The sequence below is a fragment of the Hyaena hyaena genome, unplaced genomic scaffold, assembly GCF_003009895.1.
Source record: "Hyaena hyaena isolate Hyena2069 unplaced genomic scaffold, ASM300989v1 scaffold_882, whole genome shotgun sequence".
NCBI lineage: Eukaryota > Metazoa > Chordata > Mammalia > Carnivora > Hyaenidae > Hyaena > Hyaena hyaena.
In genome coordinates this window covers 627,058-644,813 of record NW_024081513.1, presented here as the reverse complement: position 1 = coordinate 644,813, position 17,756 = coordinate 627,058, and the positions used below count along the sequence as shown (strand labels likewise).

The window sequence follows — 17,756 nt, the reverse complement described above, 5'->3', positions numbered from 1 at the left end:
AATTTGGAACAAGTACCCCTTTCTTTGAAAATTATCCAAATAACATTTCTGCAAAAGAAACTTCAGGAAAACAGGATAAGGACAAAGTTTAAAAGTCAGTTGAAATTTTCTTTTAATGAAAGACCCAAGAAGAAGCTCCTTTGCGACAGTACATAGCATATGGCTCTTAGGCCATCAGGAGTCCAATGTTTATCCCAGTGCTGAACTGTTACTGGCAGGTGAACAGTGAAGCAGTGTTTCCTCTACTGGCGCTGAGATTGTGATACATTTTTACATGCAGTAAATTCTTTGGTAGACTTAATCTTTCAGTGGAATTACAGAATTTGCAAAGTAGTAGTAAAATATTTCATGTAAAATTTGAGCATAGTACATCTCACCCATAAGCTAAATTTATACAGACTTCAAGGGGGGAAAAAAGTCAATCCTAGTATACTTTTAAAGTATTGCCTCACAATTTGCCAATTAACTTCTGTATTCAGACACGCACACAAAAATGTAAATGAAAGAAAGTGATACAATGAACTTGTAAAATAGGTTCCATTATTTTTCTAGTAATTGGGCATATGGAAACTAATCTGAAGGGCATATGATTTTCTGAAATCCTGGACGGCTACTACTTCCTCCTCTCCATCCCGCCCCCCACCCCAAGAATCTCTAAGGCATCATTTTGGAGCAGCTACCTAACACATCTTAAATAAGTATGTAAATAACAATGGCAATAATTTTAAACTACTACTACTACATCATAATGTCCTCAGGACTTTGCCATATCTTATGTGACGCGTGTAGGTACAGAAAGGTGATCAAAGTAAATCACTCTACTACAAAAAAAGAGAAACCCATGATGGGGGAAGGAGTATCCAATGATTTTCATCTTTCATGACATCGAGGCTCAATATATGTAATGCCATGGAGTCTCTGTGTTGGTTTGGTGTGAAAACTGATGCTCCTTCCCTCCGTCCAGTGACTTCTCTTCTGTCAAGAGGTATATTTCTGGAGTGGTTTGTACTTTGATTTTAAAATCAGAAACTTGTTCTCACTGTGGATCTGGTATAGAAGCATCTTAATATTCTTTGGGTGACTTAGAAGATTAGTGTCATAATCATGTAATTACATATGGGGTTATTTCACTCACGCCACCTGCACTGCTACAGTTCCAAACCCATCCTGGAGAGATGTACAATAAATAGAGCAACTGAATTTCTCTCATAGGTGGGTTCTAACTTCAGAAGACTTTATGCTCTAAAGCTGCCACTGGGATCCAGGGTTCATGGCAACGACGGCCCCCCTCAAACAGTCCTTTCACACAACAGTTTGGACGGGAGTGACGCACTGTGCAGGAGAACTGGCTCTCTCCGAGGATGAGGTTGATCGGTTGGAAATCTCTCTCTGTAGTTCCTCTACTTTCTTCTGGAGCTCCGCTCGTTTAGCAAGAAGTTCTTTATATCTGTTGTGAATGGGCTCCTACAAGAACAAAACAGTGTCAAATCATTCAGCCAGGCAATTAGAAGCAAACCCGAGTGATCATTACAGTATATAGGTCTTTCCCTGAATGCTGCAGCATGTCCTTCTCAGCTGTGGGGCCACGCCCACCTTTCCAGCAGATGGGTGAGAATTAGCTGGACTCTGACAACACCACTCTTTCCCAGTGCCTCCAGGATTTTCTGCAGAATACCCTGAAACTGGTACTTACCCCAAAACAACAAATACGTAACAAGAAAATCTAAAAGACAAAACTCAAGATCTGCTATCACTTATTTGCAGATTTTTAGTCTTTTAAGCAGTTCTAAGTAGTATATATTCCATAACCTACTTCAAAATGGACCAGAATTGTGTTAGGCCTTTTTCCTAAAGCCTTTTCCTCAAACCTATTAAAATGGCCTGTAGAAGTTATCCAGTCCAGGGCACTCATTTTACAGAGGAGGAAAGAAAAGTGTTTCCTCTAAGACCATATGAGCAAAATCAGGGTACGATTTCAAATATATTGATTACCCACCCCCACGCCTCCATGTAGTGCTTTTTCTACTACACAATTATAACTTAATAAGAAAAAGGGCAGGTTTTAAGTATATCTAATTTTCTAGGTGCTTTAAAGGTGACAAACCCGATAGAGTTGAATGGATGAAAACCCCCACTGTCTGCATTACAGCATATACCTGTGGCTTCATCCGTGGATTCCACCTGACGTAGTATCCCACCCAGAGCTCTAGGTGGCGCATGCTGGCTACTGGATAAAGGACATGATTGGAATAGCTCCCGTAAAGAGGATTAGTGAAGTCTTCCAGCTGGCTATTTACGTAAGACCACAGTGACACAGTCCTTTTAGGAAGATTCTATAAGAAGTAAATACAGGTACTTTTAGTTCTTAAAAATCTCTCGAGGGAGAGAACATGGACACTTGCCCCACTTACATTAAGATCAGAGGGTACTGGAAAACATCCTGCAATTCATCAAAGAGTTAAACAAGTTGCATATCAGCAGTTCCACTCTTAGGTATATACCAAAAGAATAGAAACACATGATGTCCAAATCCACATTATTCACTGTAATAGCCAACAGGAAGAAACAACCCGAAGTCCATCAACTGATAAATGGATAAGATGTGGCATATTTATATAGTGGAATCATATTTAGCCATGACAAAGAATAAAGTATCGCTACACACTACACATTGAACCTTGGAAACACGCTAAGTGAAAGACGCCAGACACAAAGGCCTCCTTTTGAATGAGTCCATTAATATGATGTATTCAGAAGAGGCAGATCCATAGATCAGGGTGTGCCAGGGACCAGGAGAGGAGACTGGGGAGTCACTACAATGGGTACTGGGTTCCTTTTCAGTGTTCTCAAGTCCGTGATGCTGACAGTTCTATGACTCCGTAGATATACTTAATTCTACGGGTGGCAAATTTTCTCTCAATAAGTTTTTTTTTGAAAATCAAGATACAGTTAAATTCTATTCAAGGCTATCAAGAGATGAGAAGTATCTCTGGAACCTAGCTATTTTTGAGTAACATTCAACAAGTTCTTAAGGGGTCCCCATGCATGGGAATACCAACTGCATGATGGGCACTGAAGATACGGTGTAGTAAAATTTTTAATATCCATCTTCAAGGAGCTTTCAGTCTACTACATGGCAGTTACTGTAGTGTTTTGTAGTTTATTTTAGTTAACTCTCACAACAGTAGTTTCCCTGACTTACTGAAGCAGAAATTAAGTTGCCCAGGGTTACACAGTAAGAGAGACATCCAGAATCTCAAACCAGGCAGCCCCGCTCCAGAGCAAGCACTTTGTGCTGTGATGCTTTATGGAATAGCATGAATAAACTAGTTTATAACCACATTTTTAGAATGAAAAGTGATGCAGAAGGAGACACCAACCAAGATGGTTTGGAATTTCATACACAGGACAGATGTATTTTGAGGAAGGCAGAAGTAAAACTTGAAACGTAATCCTCACACGGCTTCTTCTAAGTAATACCGACCACTTAACAGTGATTATCTCTGAAGTGGGGAAATGTAAACTTTCTATTTAGTATCTCTTCAGTGTTTGGATGTTTTACAGTATTATTTTACAATTAAAAAAAAGGAAAAACCCTGAAATGGCTCATATGTATGCAGAAGGTATATGGAGATTTGGGCTGTCCGTTCATTCACATAGGTATTTTTTGCTCATGGCATTTTTCTGTACCTGCTTTGGAGGATTTCCATCCTGCAAGGACTAAAGGTAACACTGGTGCTCCTAGGGTTACACATACTTCAGTTCAGGCACCACTTTTCACCCATAAACTCACCTCACAGCTAGCTGGTACCTCCCGCCTTTTTAACAGAGGTACTTGAAAACAAATCAGTTCAGATATATGTAAAAGAGGTAATCACCTTACAATACGTGAAAGAAAATATGGCCGAAGAAATCATCCAAAAGAACTGTTAAGTAGAAATCAGAGAATGCACCCAAGTCTAGGAAACATCACGCATACTGGGAGTAAAGGGAGGAGCGGCATGGCTCATATTTTACCTCTTTTCCTCTCTGCTGTTCACTGTTACAGAGGAATGTTCCAAATAAACAGCTATATAGATGGTCCAAAATGGTGATGAGAAAATATTCATTGAATTCAAATGCTGTAGGAAACTGCAAATTGAATATCATAAACGACAATAAAATTGTTAGCACATTTTTTTCAAGCATATTCATCCCCACATCTGGGTAGATACTTTGTAGTATTTCCTAAAATTAAACAATATTCAGAACTAGATATTTCTAAGCCATTATGGCATTATCTGCTTTATCTATTTAAAAAAATCACTTTATCACTTTTCTGAGATTTCTCCCCAAATCTCCTTTTCTTATGCAGCAAGAGTTTGAATGGTCTGATCTTGGTGCTTCTGTATCTCCTGTGCCTGTTAATCTTAAACTTGTGGAGTAATGAATTTTGACTTTGGCAATAATGGCAACTCTAGCCTTTCTTTGCCAAAAGTGACCATAAACAACGTAATGAGATTTTCTTTAAATTTTCAGTAACATAGTTTTGGTTTCAGGGATAACACAAAAAATATCAGTGTCTCCAGAAAATGTCAGCAGTGTACAAAAATGAAGACCCAAGGCAGACATGCAGATCATTAAAGCCAACTGGTCAAACCAGAGTATCCTGTAATCCAATACTTTGGCAGCCTCTTTCTAACGAAAAGAAAACTCACTTTCTCTATAACCTAGGACAAGAGCTTGAATGGGTATCTTCATATTACATAAACAACACAATTTGGGGGGAACTTCTTCCGGATGGATGACAGATTCCAGGAAGGTAAAGGACTTAGTATAATCCATCCTTATCTATCTAATACTTCAAAGTTATTTGAAAGTCTCCATGAAAATTGTACCAATTATAGGATGGTTAAAAAGAAATTCTGTGAATATTTGGATTGCAGATTTGAGGATACATATTGGTTCCAAGTTTTTGTTAGAATAATCCCTACCCAGTAGACAAGAAAATAGCCTGAACCACAAGCAAGAGGGAGAGGGGTGAAACCACCTTTACCTTGATGTTCCCTAGATTCCTAAGCAGGGTCAAATGGCAAATTTCTCCAACAATGAAGGGTAACTACCCTGCCTTGAGTAATACTTTCTGTGACTGTGAGGCTGAAGCAGGTGATCAAGCACATGCCAACCAAAAGCCAACTACCTGTAAGAAACTTAGTCAAATCCTATTCATTCCTTTACAAAGTAAATCTCATCTCCTAGAATGTGTGACATACTCTTAACAGCCTTATTTGCCAACTATGAATGCACCCAGACTTGTTACATAGCAGTCCAAAGGAGCTAAGCCTGTGGTTAGTTGTTCATTTTCCTGGCAAAACTACCTGCTCGGTTATGAGAAGAGAGGTTCAACAGCGGCCATCTCCTCACAACAAAACAAAAGTGGCAAGGCATGAACTGCAATGAGCAGAGGAGGAATATTTCGCTCCCCTAGTGAGTTGAAAATCTGCAGGGCCCCAGGGTGCCTGGGTGGCTCAGTTGGTTAAGCGTCTGACTTTGGCTCAGGTCATGATCTTGTGGTTCGTGTGTTCGAGCCCTGTGTCAGGCTCTGTGCTGACAGCTCAGAGCCTGGAGCCTGCTTCAGATTCTGTGTGTCCCCCTCTCTACGCCTCCCAAGCTCATGCTCTGTCTGTGTCTCTCAATAATAAATAAACGTTAAAAATTTTTTTAAAAAATCTGCAGGGCCCTTCATCAACTGCATCCTGACCCAGGACTGAGTGGATGCGGGTGGGGGTGGGAGGAGGGGAGAATCTGTCTCCTCACAACATAACTGATATCATTTTGACAAACGTGCTAAGTCTCTGCCCAAAAGTTTAACTATTTATAAAACTGATGATGGCCCATTTATAGAACTGATGTCTAACATGTTCTACCTTCACGAATATCGTACAGAAAAATATAACCTGATGTCTAAAATGAAGACTCATCGCTATCATGTATTTTCAGTTCTATCAGAGAAACTGAAGATTAAACTGATTTTCTATGTATAACTGAAGCTCAGAATTAGAGTTAAGCGCTTTGAGATCTACAGCATAAAATAAGTTCACACGTCACTAAGGAAGAAAGGTATTTATCATGTACTTTTCTTTGCAAATAGTGGGTATATGTGATTTTTTCCCTAACAAACATACCAGAACTAATACATTCACACATGTTGTCTCCTCAAGGTATGTACTTTAGCCATCAAGAGTGCCATGGTTTCAAACAGCTTTTTGAGCCTTTGATATGGCCTATTTAATTTTTGCCAATACTCAAACATTTAAAAATCAAATATGGTAATGGTCTTACTGTTTTCAGTCAGACACCCTAAAAAAGGATTGGTATGAATTTGTATAGCTGCTATACTACCTCAAAAGCAATTCCAAAGGAAAACTTCAAACCTACTCCAAGAAGTAGTAAACATGATTAAACAATGTAGTATCTCCCCTCCCCAGACACACCAAAGGTCTTTTATAGAACAAAACTTGAACTGTTACACACATTTGCAGTATATATACCAACCTCATCATACTGTGGTCATATCTACTACAATGCTTCATTTAACCCAGCAGCTTTAAAAAAAAATAATCCACCCAAACTGAAATGCTTGGGGGGGGGGGGGGAGCGGGAGAAAAACACAGTATTCCATACATAATTGGTGTATTTCACCTGGAGATAACCATTTGTTTTCTTTTAATGAAATAACAGTATTTTCTTGAAACTAAAATAGAATCCCACAGCAAAGCAGAGCCCATAAGTGCCCTATTTCACATTCATGTAGCAGTCTATCTAAAACCAAACCAGACTTCCAGTGGTCTGAGGTCTAATATCCCTCAGGGAAATAGTTAACTGACATATCAATGCACTGTAGCCAAGATCTGAGATGATTTTTGAGTAGAGTTAAATATTTTTCAGACACCAACTCCCTGCCTCATTAGTGAAGTGATCCCATAATAATCCGGATGTTTTTCAATCTCCTTTGGTATCTTTCCAAAAGACTAAATCTATTACCATTAATATTTCTTATCAGTTTGTTAGAAAGTTGATAGAAGATCTAAAAAACAATTTCTCCTTACCTAAGAACAAAAAGAACTGAATCTATTACACACCCACTGAACCATAATTCCCATCTAAACATATTTTTCCATTAAAATTACTTAAAATAGGATTTTATTTTGCTAGAGTTACCTAGCCTATTTCTTCATTTCTTTACCTCTACCTTTCTTAGCAATATATAGACGAACTTCTGGGTAAATATATTGCCATGATCTAACTACTTGTGTAAAATGAGGGAGGAAACCTCTTGGGTTATTAATAATTCCTCTGGCTGAAGTGCTAATGGATCAAACTGTCAAGTGTTATTGCTATCTCCAAATAACATCCTTTAACTTAGCGAGAAATCTTACAAGAATTTCCATTTTACATTAAATGTAGGATAATCATTGACCAAATCTCCCAATTGTGAGTGGCTTAAAGGAAATATGGAAGAATGACTTTCCTAAATAAATTACCTGTCTTGTCATTTGCCAGACACAGTCAATAAACTGAAGAAAAACAGGCGATCGGTCTGCATCTGCGTGGTTCTTATCTCCATGGCCAAGTCTCTGCGGCAGAAAGAGCAAACTCAAATACTGTATGAGCTCTGTGGGACTTTTCTTTTTCATGGAAATAATTTTATTTTCCAATAAAAGTAGTATTTGCTCAATATTTTTTTAAATTCAAAAATCTTTTTAAAAGAGTTGCGGCAAGGAAAATAGAAATCACTCATAATTTTACAAGGTAGAAGTCTTTATTACCATTTTGATGTACAAACAGCCAGATTATTTTCTGACATGAGATGCTTGTAACAGGAATTACAACATTGTTTCATAAATGAAGCCCAAATCTAAAAGGTTAGTAATGGAAGATAGGAGCAGTCAGCTCTCAGAACCTGATGTTTTGTCCCAGAGATTTACTAGTGCCTAAATATTAACAGTTACTTGTACAAAAGCCTCAGGAATCAACCTTCTCCTTTTACACCTTTGGCCAGTGCGTGAAGGGGACCTGCTGTATCTTAGCTCTCATCTGTCCTTATCAAGAAGAATCATGTTAGCACAAACTTTTACCTTTACCTGCTTTGTCAGGTTTTTTCTCTTCTAAGGACCTTTGCCCCGGATGAGTGAAACAGACCCTCCATACTCCAAAGCAGGGATTCTAAAAGTGGGGTCCACAGATTTCTGGGGGTCAAGTGGGGGGTGGGGGGACTCTGTGAGGTCAAAACGATTTTCATAATGATACAAAGACATTATTTGCCTTTTTTAGTGCATTGACATTTGCACTAATGGTGAAGGATAAAACGTTGGGGACCTTAGGGGGAATCAAGCAAGGTACTGGAGTCAAGCGGCATTAGTAGTGTTATATTCTGCCTTGCCACACACTCACAGTTAAGTCAAAGGGGGAAAAAAGCAAGATTCCTTGATGAAGCAGTAAAAAGGAAGCTTATTAAATCTCTCCCCTTAAGGACAGTTTTTTGTTTAAACGTCTTATGAAACAAAGTGGGAAATACACATGATTTTCTTTTAAGTTGATGGTACAAACACTACTTTTGCACGGAACATCATTTTGACTTGAAAGAGCAACTAATATGTGAACTATGATTATTAAGACTTGAATATCCTGCAGATATTTTTTTTTATGTACAAAGTGAATGTGTCATTTCAAGAAAAACAGGGATAAAATTCAAGCTTTGAGTGCCAATTAGATTTGTAGAAAACTACCTGCCACAATAAGTTCAATAATATGCAAACTTTTCTGATAAAATCACTGGTGATATTAACAACTGGGATATTATGATGTTATGTAATAAAATTCATTACCATTGGAAGAGCTGTACAAGTCAGTAAGCCAGTACTTTCCAAGTAACCAATACATGATGTTACAGAATCATGCATGAGTAAAAGAAAGATCTATTCAAAGTACAAGACAGACCAATGGAATTTAATGGAACAAACAATGAAAAGCTCATCGATTTAGTTCTGGACTCCACATTACAAGGATCATAGAAGAAATTAGCATTTGTTAAATTCTGGCATAATATTAAAGAATATCTAGGAGTGCCTGGGTGGCTCTATAGGTTAAGCTCCCAACTCTTGATTGCAGTTCACGTCAAGATCTCACAGTCATGGGGCTGAGCCCTGCATGGGGCTCTACACTGACAGTGCAAAGCCTGCTTGGGATTCTTTCTCTACCTCAGTCATGATTTCACAGTTGGTTCGTGGGATCAAACCCCATGCTGAGCTCTGTGCTGTCAGTGTAGAGCCTGCTTGGAATTCTCTCTCCCTCTCTCTCTCAAAATAAGTAAACTTTAAAAATGGTTAAGTGTCTGCCTTTAGCTCAGGTCATGATCTCACTTACAGTTCATGAGTTCAAGCCCTGCATTGGGCTCTCTGCCATCAGTTCAGAGCCCACTCCAGACCTTCTTTCCCCTCTCTCTCTGCCCCTCCCCTGCCCCTGCGTGTGCGCGCACACACCTTCTCTCAAAAACAATTAAAAAAAAAAAAAACCTTTAAAAAAAGACCCCACAGAGCTCCCTAGCTCTCTTCACCATGTGAGGACACTGTGAGAGGCTCTCAACCTACAACCTCGAATAGGTTAATGGAACCACACTATGCTGGCACCCTGATCTGGGACTTCTAGCTTTCACGACTGTGAGAAATAAATTTCTGTTGAAATTTACAACCCACCCAGTTTGTGGTATTATGTTACACCAAACCAAGCAGACTACAACAATTTATCATTTCTTTAATTAATATTCAAACATTTTTAAAAATTTTAATTTCTAATATGGCAAATATCGGTTGATATAAACCATATATGCAAAGCTCTTTGGAGTCATCAGTAACTGGTAAGAATGGTAAGAGATGCTGAAATGGAAAAGTTTGGGAAGCATCACCCTAAATTAAACAGGTGAGCATATCCTCTTTACGAGGTGTCCCTTAATCGTCAAATTCTGCTTTCAGAACAACTATGGGCAAAAAATGGAGTAGGTATCCAGAGTTAGCAATTTAGGAATCCACAGAAAATTCCAACAGTCTGAAATGTTTACTATTTTGGTCACATTTATATAAACATGGGCAGCTTTGTCTGACTAAAACTTCATTCTTTGAAGTAAAAGGTTTTTTTTTAATGATTTTTTTTCATGATAAGTAGGTTTTACAAAAAATTTAAAAAGGTGATCCATCTGAAGAGATACCCCAGATGCCCAGTTTTATTTAACAGTTCAAGTTCAAAAGAGCAGACTACCATGAAATGTCTGTTTCTTTCAAGTTAGGGGAATCTTGAACAACACAGGCTGGACAGTAAAGGTTCACATTACATGTGGATTTTTTATAGAGTACTATAAATGCATGTTCTCTTCCTAACAATTTTCTTAATAACAGTTTCTTTTCTCTAGCTTATTTTAAGAATATTGTATATAATACATATAACATACAAAGTATGTGTTAACCGATTACATTATCAGTAAGGCTCCCTTCCAGTCAACCATAGGTTATAAGGAGGTAAGTTCTGCGGAGGAATGAACAGTTTTATGTGGATTTTTGACTGCACCCCTAAGCCTCTACTGTGTATTGTGCAGGGGTCATCTGTATTTATAAACACTGTGGCAACCACATAATAGTAAAGGTTACCAGTAGAGACAGTATCTGGGCAAACATCTTTCAGAAAGTCTTTCATCTAATCTAGACAATGCTGCCAGAACTAAGTGGCTTCAATACCTCTGACCATCTAACTCTCCCTCCGTGGTTCTCCAGCTCCACCCACCCTCTTAACCTCTGCTCTTGCCAAGCTCAATCCCACCTAGACTTTTGCTCATCCTTTTTCTCTTTTTTGGGAAAATATTCCTACTGCACACTCTCTAAGCTCTATGATTACAACTAACACACAGGAGCAATACATGAGAACCAAGGCCTACCAGGTCACTGGTCCCAAGTTTTCGGATTGCAAATTTGTCTTTAGCAGAAACACAGCTAAAAACCACTTGAATGTTTGTTTAATTAGCAGGCACATGATATCGAATCCAAAGTATAAAGTGACAAAAAAGCAAATCTGAAAGCTTAGTACCCTTGGAAAGGGACATAACTCCATTCCTCTACTTCGGGAACTGTGATTAGTTCTGGGCACCATACTTGAAAAAAAGGCATGATCAAAGTCCAGAGGACAACTTGGGTCAAGAGGGGATTAAGATGGGGAAAGATTGAATAAAAAAAACCATGAATGTTTAGCCAGAAGAACTGAAGTAAATGCATGAAGTGGGCAGACAGCTACTTCCAAATATTTGAAGGGCTAACTTATCTGTATGAGTAGTCATATCTGTTCTTGTCTTCAAAGGGGAATGTAAGAGAATGGGAAGGAAATTTTAGCTCACTATGAGGAAGAACTTTCTAGTGGGTAGACTTTCTGGAATGAGACCAGATAGCCTGAGGAAGAGACTGGCTGCTGATTTCTGGAGGTGTTAATGAAGAAACTAAACAATCATTTCATGGGGACACCAGAGAAGACATTCAACAATGAATGCCTGGCCTCTGAGGTCCTGCCAACTCAGATTTGAAACCAACAGAAACATCAAAATAAATTTGGAGGCATATAGAAGGCACAAAAATTTGTCATTTCCATAAAACTAACTGCAACACTCTTCATATATACGGTCATTACAGTGTTAGTACTTAAAGAAGAATAATCAAAAAGCTGTTTTATTTGCAACTTGAGTTAAATTATTTTTTTCTCTGATATTTCTTTTGGTCCCACCTGATTTTTCTAAGACCCTGTTTCTGTGTAAGCACTAATACTTTGAAGTATTCTTATATTAAAAATAATAATTAGGAGTGCCTGGGTAGTTCAGTCAGTTAAGCGTTCGACTTCAGCTCAGGTCATGATCACACCATTCCAGAGCTTGAGCCCCGCGGTGGGCTCTGTGCTGACAGCTTGGAGCCTGAAGCTCGCTTCAGATTCTGTGTCTCCCTGTCTCTCTGCCCCTCCCCTGCTCATGCTCTGTCTCTCTCTCAAAAGTAAACATTAAAAAAAAAGTTTTTTAAAGAATAATAATTAAACGATTCTTGGCTTCTTTTACATCTACAGGAATGATTGATTAGAAGTGCCTTTTAACTCGATAAGCATTCATGCTAAACTGAACTGCACTTGACGGTAGAAGACACCTTGTGGAAATCAAGGCATTGTGCCCAATGTTTCCTCTGGTAGTGATCACAGAAGGGACCAAGCCAGACAACAGATGACACAGCTATGAGAGGACATCCTAACGCTTTCCAAAACTAACAAGAACGTTCCCTCTAGAAGTTTATCCCTTTAGTATAAAGGGGTAAGTATTAGATGAGTATCTAATGAATAAAAGGCATTGTTCTCACACGCCGCATTCTAAATGCATGTGATAGATACATCAAGTCAAAGTTCTTTACTCACAAGCTGAAATCGATGTCCAAAGCTTAGCCATTCTTTTTCCACAAGGACTTCAAACCCTCGGATGCTTCGATAGTAGCCGTCCAACATGAGCATGGCAAGGGAGGTGAGCTGAGCTGTGCGGTCCCAGCCATCGCTGCAGTGCACCACCACAGACGTCTTTCCTGACTCTACTTTGTCAGCGATCCTAAGAGCCCCAGCAAGAATGAGCTGCAAAACAGATTTTTTAAAACGAATTTTTTAACAAATTAAGTACTTCCTTCTTCAATATTAACGAACATAGTTTTATTATGGATGACTGTCTCAGTAACGTGGAGAAAAAAATCAGTCCCTTCCTAAGAAGAATTCTTGTACGTGGCAGAAGGTCTATAATATTTTGCCTTTAAAACTAAGAAAATGTCATAAATGCAGGCTATTAGTCTGCACAGAGAGCCAAATGAAGGGTACATTTGGGTTTTATACGAATCAACAGTATGAGTGAGAGAAAAGAAGGATTAAATTGTAAGAGGTCTGTTTTTAAGAATCTTCAAATATCCCAACATCATCTATTTAAATAAAAATAACTCGGCCAAATGAAGTCTTATGCCTTATGTAAACAACGCTTACTTAACCAAATTAGAATAACTATGAAAGCAATAAAATTGGATCTCTCTTAATGCATTCTATAGCTTCTATAGCACTGACTTAACTGTATTTCACAGAGCTTACAGCAAGCATAGTATAAACATTAGAGTAAGCTACTTTTCTGTATCAGTATGAATGAAAACTGCACAGCAGATCAATAGGTTACTCTGTCAGTTTAACTGGTATTTAAAATAATTTCCGTTATTTTTAAAAGAATTACCTTTTCTGAAGTTGATCTTGGGTTAAAACTAGACAGAATTAGATAAAACCAAAAAGAAAGACAACAGTATAATGTCCTTTAAGATGAATACTATAGTCCCATTCTTATCTGCTAGACCATACATACTTAGAGAAGAATACGAGTCCACAAATGTGGATGAGAATGAAAGAAAGGAGATTGACTAGGCTTGGAAAATCGCATGATGACCTTCTTTTGATTGTAACTATAAGCATATTCTGGAAATGGGGTATTCTTAAGCAATGTCAACCTTGGCTATGCCTCAGAGTAATCTGTTAGCATTTTTCAAAGTGTCTTGGCCCCACTCTCCACTAATCCTAGCTATTTTAAATATCTTCCAGTTGTAATTCAAATGTATAATCAAGACATGAATCACTGACCCAAAGGATGAGAACAGCCAGGAAGTTAAGACTGACCAAGAAGTTATCCAAAGTGGTCATCTTCATTCACACATTCATTCGTTTATAAAATAAACCTTTCAGAAGCCCCTTACCATATGACAGGCACTGCTCTAGGTGCTGGAGACAGAGCAGTGAACCGAACAGACAAGGGCTGGCTTAATGATGCTTACATTCTACTCATGTGAGGCCAGCCACATGCAAATAGAGAAAAAATACACACTGTGTCAGAGGGCAGTAAGTGAAGGCACCACACAGAGTCCAGGAAGGGCTGGTGGCACTTTTATTTGGTGTGGTTGGGTAAGTCCTTTCTGAGAAGGTGACATCTGAGCAGAGATTTGAAGAAGGTGAGCAAGTGAGCTTTGCTGCTGTGAGGACTGCGGAAGGAGAAGCCAGTGCAGGCACAGCCACACCTCTTAGACCTCAGAGGAAACTTGCTTCTGTTACAGCAAGCTTTTCAAGAGAATGCTGTATGTGCTCATGTGTTATATGTGCTAGTGAAATGGAGTTTACAGAAGTCGACAATGCAATGTATGTTAGTTTCAAATCATGCCTTACTGTTTTCTATTCATACATCACGCATTGTAACAGATGGGCCACACAAACATGCTCTCTGAGGAATATTTGCACTTGGCTACATTCAAGCTTCTAAACTTCTAGAAAGAGAGAAATAATAAAAATAGTCTCTAATTCTCATGAGGTCAATTTGGTCTTCAGTTTTGTCTGAATTTTAGAGATTCTAATGTGAGAACAAGTCTGCTCCTTCACATGAAAGCTGTCCTTTCCCTTTATTTCATCATATTAATATGTATGTGGTTGTAGAAGTCTACATTTTGGTGTGCTATACTACTGAAATTCAGACCACATCAGAAAACATGCCACAGTATTAACTGCCATAACATGTCGTGCTCCAAACACTATAGTCACATGTCAGGCACATTAGTGCCCATGTGGTAGTCTCCAAATTATTTAGCCTTCACATCCTTCGTGCAATGATTCCATCTCCCTTCCCTGACCAGAGTGGATCCTCACTTCACTAGTCCCACAATAGTCACTACCGGGTGCCAGTTATTTACACAAATAGCGCTGCCCTAGGTCCTGAGGGGTCCAAAAAATTAGTAAGTTATCCAGTCCAAGCTTCCATGAATTAGGAATAAACACTGGCTGACATAAAGTAATTAATGAAGTGCAAGTTTGTACCTGATTGGAAAGAACGTAAAGTGAAAAGTGCACAAAAGATGGAAGTGGAAGTGATCTGCAAGACTTCATGGAAGAAATGGAATCCTAAGTGGGATCTGAATGACAGGTAAAATGCAGAGCGGGGGCAGGGTGGAAAGAGAGGGAAAGAACAGACTATAACAGAACCAGACGTACAGTTTAGGAAACTAATTCACTCAAGCAACACACCTTAGAAGTAGTTCTAATCATCAAAGCAGTTAGCAATTTTTCAGTGTATAGAAAGAGACTGACTTCCATCTTAATTTCAATTGTATGAAAAGTGCCAAACAGACAAAAGGAGAGAGAAAGTCCTTGCTGGATATTCTATAATAATATAAGGAATTAATAAAATATACCTAACCTTAATATGTTCGAGCCAGTGAGTAGATTCCAAGTTAGACAACCAGTGAGTCTCCTCAATGTTAGGGTACACAATCTCCTTAAGTTTTCGTAATGATTCTCTCATAACGTGAATATTATGGATATCAAGAAAAATGAGTTCTGCATTTTGATAGGCATCTTCACTTTCATAACCTCCACCCTTTGCCTGGAAAAAAAGCACACACCACAGGAATTCATAAATGAATGTATACCCACTGTATGTAAACATATATCGAAAAGTGCCATAGAATATCCAACAGCATGAAAGATGACACATATTATTAAGGAATAGGAAAACTCCATGAGAAAATTTCAATGGCTCAGGACATCTTAACACAACTACTCTTTGCTACATGTTCTTTATAAAACAGGAATATACACTCTTACCATGACTTCCTTATATGGCTGTTATAAGAATTAAATGTGATTACATATATGAAGATCAACATTTTAATTTTCATTTTTTGAGAGAGGGAGTGTGCAAGCAGGGTAGGGCAGAGGGTGAGAGAGAGGGAGAGAGAGAGAGAGAGAGAGAGAGAGAGAGAGAGAGAGAGAGAGAATCCTAAGTAGGCTTAACGCTTAGCGTGGAGCCAGGCATGGGGCTTAATGTCACAAACTGTGAAATCATGACCTGAGCTGAAGCCAAGAGTCAGATGCTTAACCAACTGAGCCACCCTGGTGCCCCGACACGTAAGCATTTTAAAGAACTAAACTTTTCCTACCTTTATTTCAAGTTCTACTCAAATATAATTTATTACATCAGACTGAAATCACAAGCTCCATGTGCAGGGACCATATCTATCTAGTTTCTTACTGGCCCATGCTTCTTCACCTGCCTTCCTCTTCATCTCGTTTTAATCTTAACATTTGTAAAGTGCTTTGCAATCATAACGACTTGCTTCAATTTTAGCCACATAATTATTTTTAAAGAAAAAGATGGAACAAGTATAAAAGCACAGAATATCATAATAGATTACCATCTCTACCCTCCAATACTTAAATCTACATCTAAAGAACAGACTTAAAAATATTTGGTGTTAAAAATAAGCTGTGGCTGGAAATAATTTAATTCTTTCAGACTCAGTCTTTCTCTGTTTTTTTTTTTTAAAATAAAATATTCTCCTACCTCCTACCTATCATGGATAAAAATCAAGCTTCTTAAAGAACTAATGGGAAAAAATGAGAAAAATACTAGAATGGCCACTGTAGTTATATAAAATTAAGTGATCATATGACTCACACCACTGAAAACAACAAAACTCACCAACTTATGACTAACAACAAATTTCAAAAAAAAAAAAAAAAAACCCCACAGAAGGTCAAGCTTCCTTTCTGACACTAGATAGTCTGGGGAATTGTTTGGATTCAAGACTGGCACAAGTACAAAGGTAAGCGTGTTTCAGTGGGGACCTGTTAACAAGAATTACTCCTGGAGAGTGGGAACAGAACAGTTTGGGAGTACGAGAGGCTTTCAATTCAAACCGGTTACAACAAATTCTGAAAAGATGGTAGTTGAAACTACACAGAACCTGTCACAAAAACAAACAGAATGAAAATGCTCTGGAATCAGACAGTTGTAGAACTTTGTGAATATACTAAAAATACCGGAATATACACTTAAAAAGAGTGCATTTTATGGCATGTGCACTATATTTCAATAAAATCAATATTAAAAAAACAGCAACTAGATAGTAAAACCAAAAACGCGCAAATCGTTTAAAACAGAAATGGGTACAAGGCATTCAGTGAAACTCCGAAACCACCAAGAGCCACAAGAGCTGAATGCGGTCAGTGAATGTGTGGGAAGCAGCAGAGGAAGTAATGAATGTAAGATGGACTGGAGAAAAGGAGAACCACAAAAGAGCCTTATATTTTATAGTGTTTGTTCTGCTTCTGGTTTTGGCCTTCGTCTTCTGGAACTACAGGAGAGCCCAACAGCTGAATCTCAGAAGTGTAAGCCAGGAAGGGTTCCGTCCATTCTAACAGCCAAGAAATCTAACCGATCTACAGTAGATCTGAAGAGGCCAAAGCAGAGTAATGGCTATGCACTCCCCTAACAGTCTGGCCTGGGATCACTTCTGCTAAGTACGTAATCAAAAGTGAGTAGGACAGAGACCAAGGAAGAGAAGATCCAGACAAAACAAGACAAAGGAAGAGAAGTTTTCAATAAAAGAATGGGGGGAAGGTGCCGGGTGGGAGAGACAGAACAAAGCCAGGGAATCTCAGAAAGTAAGACTTCATATTTTTTAATGCTACATGCAAACAAAAGAGAAGGATCAGTGTAATGCAAGCTCTACTCACCTCTGAGTAAACCTAACTTGAGCCATGTCCTCTAACTCAACAATCACCCTGATGGTTCAGGAAAACTAATTTCACCTAAGAATGAGTACTAGAAAAGGATCAAAGTCAAGTCCCAGAGATGCTATCCTAAAAAG

General features: G+C 38.5%; 1 protein-coding gene across 2 annotated transcripts in view; it reads right to left on the bottom strand.

The window, feature by feature from the left end:
* MTMR2 (myotubularin related protein 2) overlaps positions 1–17,756 on the bottom strand; it is a 132,349-nt gene that overhangs the window by 10,830 nt on the left and 103,763 nt on the right. For both annotated transcript variants that reach the window (XM_039220322.1, XM_039220323.1), the window contains 6 exons: positions 15,302–15,487; positions 12,466–12,672; positions 7,524–7,616; positions 4,018–4,131; positions 2,157–2,333; positions 1,334–1,464 (listed from right to left, as the gene is read on the bottom strand). In XM_039220322.1, the coding sequence (XP_039076253.1) occupies positions 1,334–1,464; positions 2,157–2,333; positions 4,018–4,131; positions 7,524–7,616; positions 12,466–12,672; positions 15,302–15,487 (908 nt within the window). The remainder of the gene's footprint in view (positions 1–1,333; positions 1,465–2,156; positions 2,334–4,017; positions 4,132–7,523; positions 7,617–12,465; positions 12,673–15,301; positions 15,488–17,756) is intronic.